Source organism: Cyprinodon variegatus, unplaced genomic scaffold (genome assembly GCF_000732505.1).
Source record: "Cyprinodon variegatus isolate N-32 unplaced genomic scaffold, C_variegatus-1.0 Scaffold2094, whole genome shotgun sequence".
Taxonomy (NCBI): Eukaryota; Metazoa; Chordata; class Actinopteri; order Cyprinodontiformes; family Cyprinodontidae; genus Cyprinodon; species Cyprinodon variegatus.
In genome coordinates this window covers 41,158-42,576 of record NW_015152547.1, presented here as the reverse complement: position 1 = coordinate 42,576, position 1,419 = coordinate 41,158, and the positions used below count along the sequence as shown (strand labels likewise).

The window sequence follows — 1,419 nt, the reverse complement described above, 5'->3', positions numbered from 1 at the left end:
TGAAATCTGCTGTGTCTATCAAAACTACCTTTATGTCTAAAGCTTTTTCCACAGGACTCACATTTGAAAGGCTTCTCACCTGTGTGAATTCTCATGTGAGAAGCCAGGATATGTTTGTTAGCAAGACTTTTGCCACAAAGAGTACAGGAGACCGTCTTCTCACATGTTTGAAATCTGATGTGTCTATCAAAACTACCTTTATGTCTAAAGCTTTTTCCACAGGACTCACATTTGAAAGGCTTCTCACCTGTGTGAATTCTGATGTGTTTCTCCAGAGAACATTTTTGGATAAAGCTTTTTCCACAGGACTCACATTTAAAACTTTTAGCTATGTGAGTTCTAAAGTGTCTATTAAGATAACCTTTATCGGTAAAGCTTTTTCCACAGGACTCACATTTGAAAGGCTTCTCACCTGTGTGAATTCTGATGTGTCTATCAAGATCACTTTTTTGGCTGAAGCCTTTTCCACAGGATGCACATTTAAATGGCTTCTCACCTGTGTGAATTCTGATGTGTTTATTAAGAGCACATTTTTGGATAAAGCATTTTCCACAGGACTCACATTTAAATGGCTTCTCACCTCTGTGAATTCTCATGTGAATGGTCAGGTTATGTTTGCTAGCAAAACTTTTGCCACAAAGAGTACAGCAGAGCGTCTTCTCAAATGTGTGAAATCTGATGTGTCTATCAAAAATACTTTTATGGGTAAAGCGTTTTCCAAAGGACTCACATTTAAAACTCTTAGCCATGTGAGTTCTGATGTGTTTATTAAGATAACCTTTATCGGTAAAGCTTTTTCCACAGGACTCACATTTGAAAGGCTTCTCACCTGTGTGAATTCTGATGTGATTATAAAGAGAGCGTTTTTCGGTAAAGCTTTTTCCACAGGACTCACATTTAAAAGGGTTCTCACCTGTGTGAATTCTAATGTGAATGGTCAGGCTATGTTTTCTAGCAAAACTTTTGCCACAAAGAGTACAGCAGAACGACTTCTCACCAGTGTGAATTCTGATGTGATTATTAAGATTTTCTTTTGTTGTAAAGCTTTTTCTACAGGACAAACATTCAAAAGGTTTCTCACCTGTGTGAGTTCTGATGTGTTTATTAAGATTTTCTTTTGTTGTAAAGCTTTTTCCACAGGACAAACATTCGAAAGGTTTTTCACCTGTGTGAGTTCTGATGTGTTTATCAAGATTTTCTTTTCTTGCAAAGCTTTTCCCACAGGACAAACATTCGAAAGGTTTTTCACCTGTGTGAGTTCTGATGTGTTGATCAAGATTTTCTTTTCTTGCAAAGCCTTTTCCACAGGACAAACATTCGAAAGGTTTTTCACCTGTGTGAGTTCTGATGTGTTTATCAAGATTTTCTTTTCTTGCAAAGCTTTTTCCACAGGACAAACATTCGAAAGGTTTTTCACCT

At 37.1% G+C, this 1,419-nt stretch overlaps 1 protein-coding gene across 1 annotated transcript in view; it reads right to left on the bottom strand.

Annotated features, from left to right (window-relative positions):
* Positions 1 to 5: 5 nt before the first annotated feature.
* Positions 6 to 1,419, bottom strand: part of LOC107105145 (gastrula zinc finger protein XlCGF57.1-like) — a gene marked incomplete at its 3' end in the record, with an annotated part of 5,091 nt that continues 3,677 nt past the window's right edge. Inside the window, exon 2 of the mRNA XM_015405265.1 lies at positions 6 to 1,417. Coding sequence (XP_015260751.1) covers positions 6 to 1,417 — 1,412 coding nt within the window. The remainder of the gene's footprint in view (positions 1,418 to 1,419) is intronic.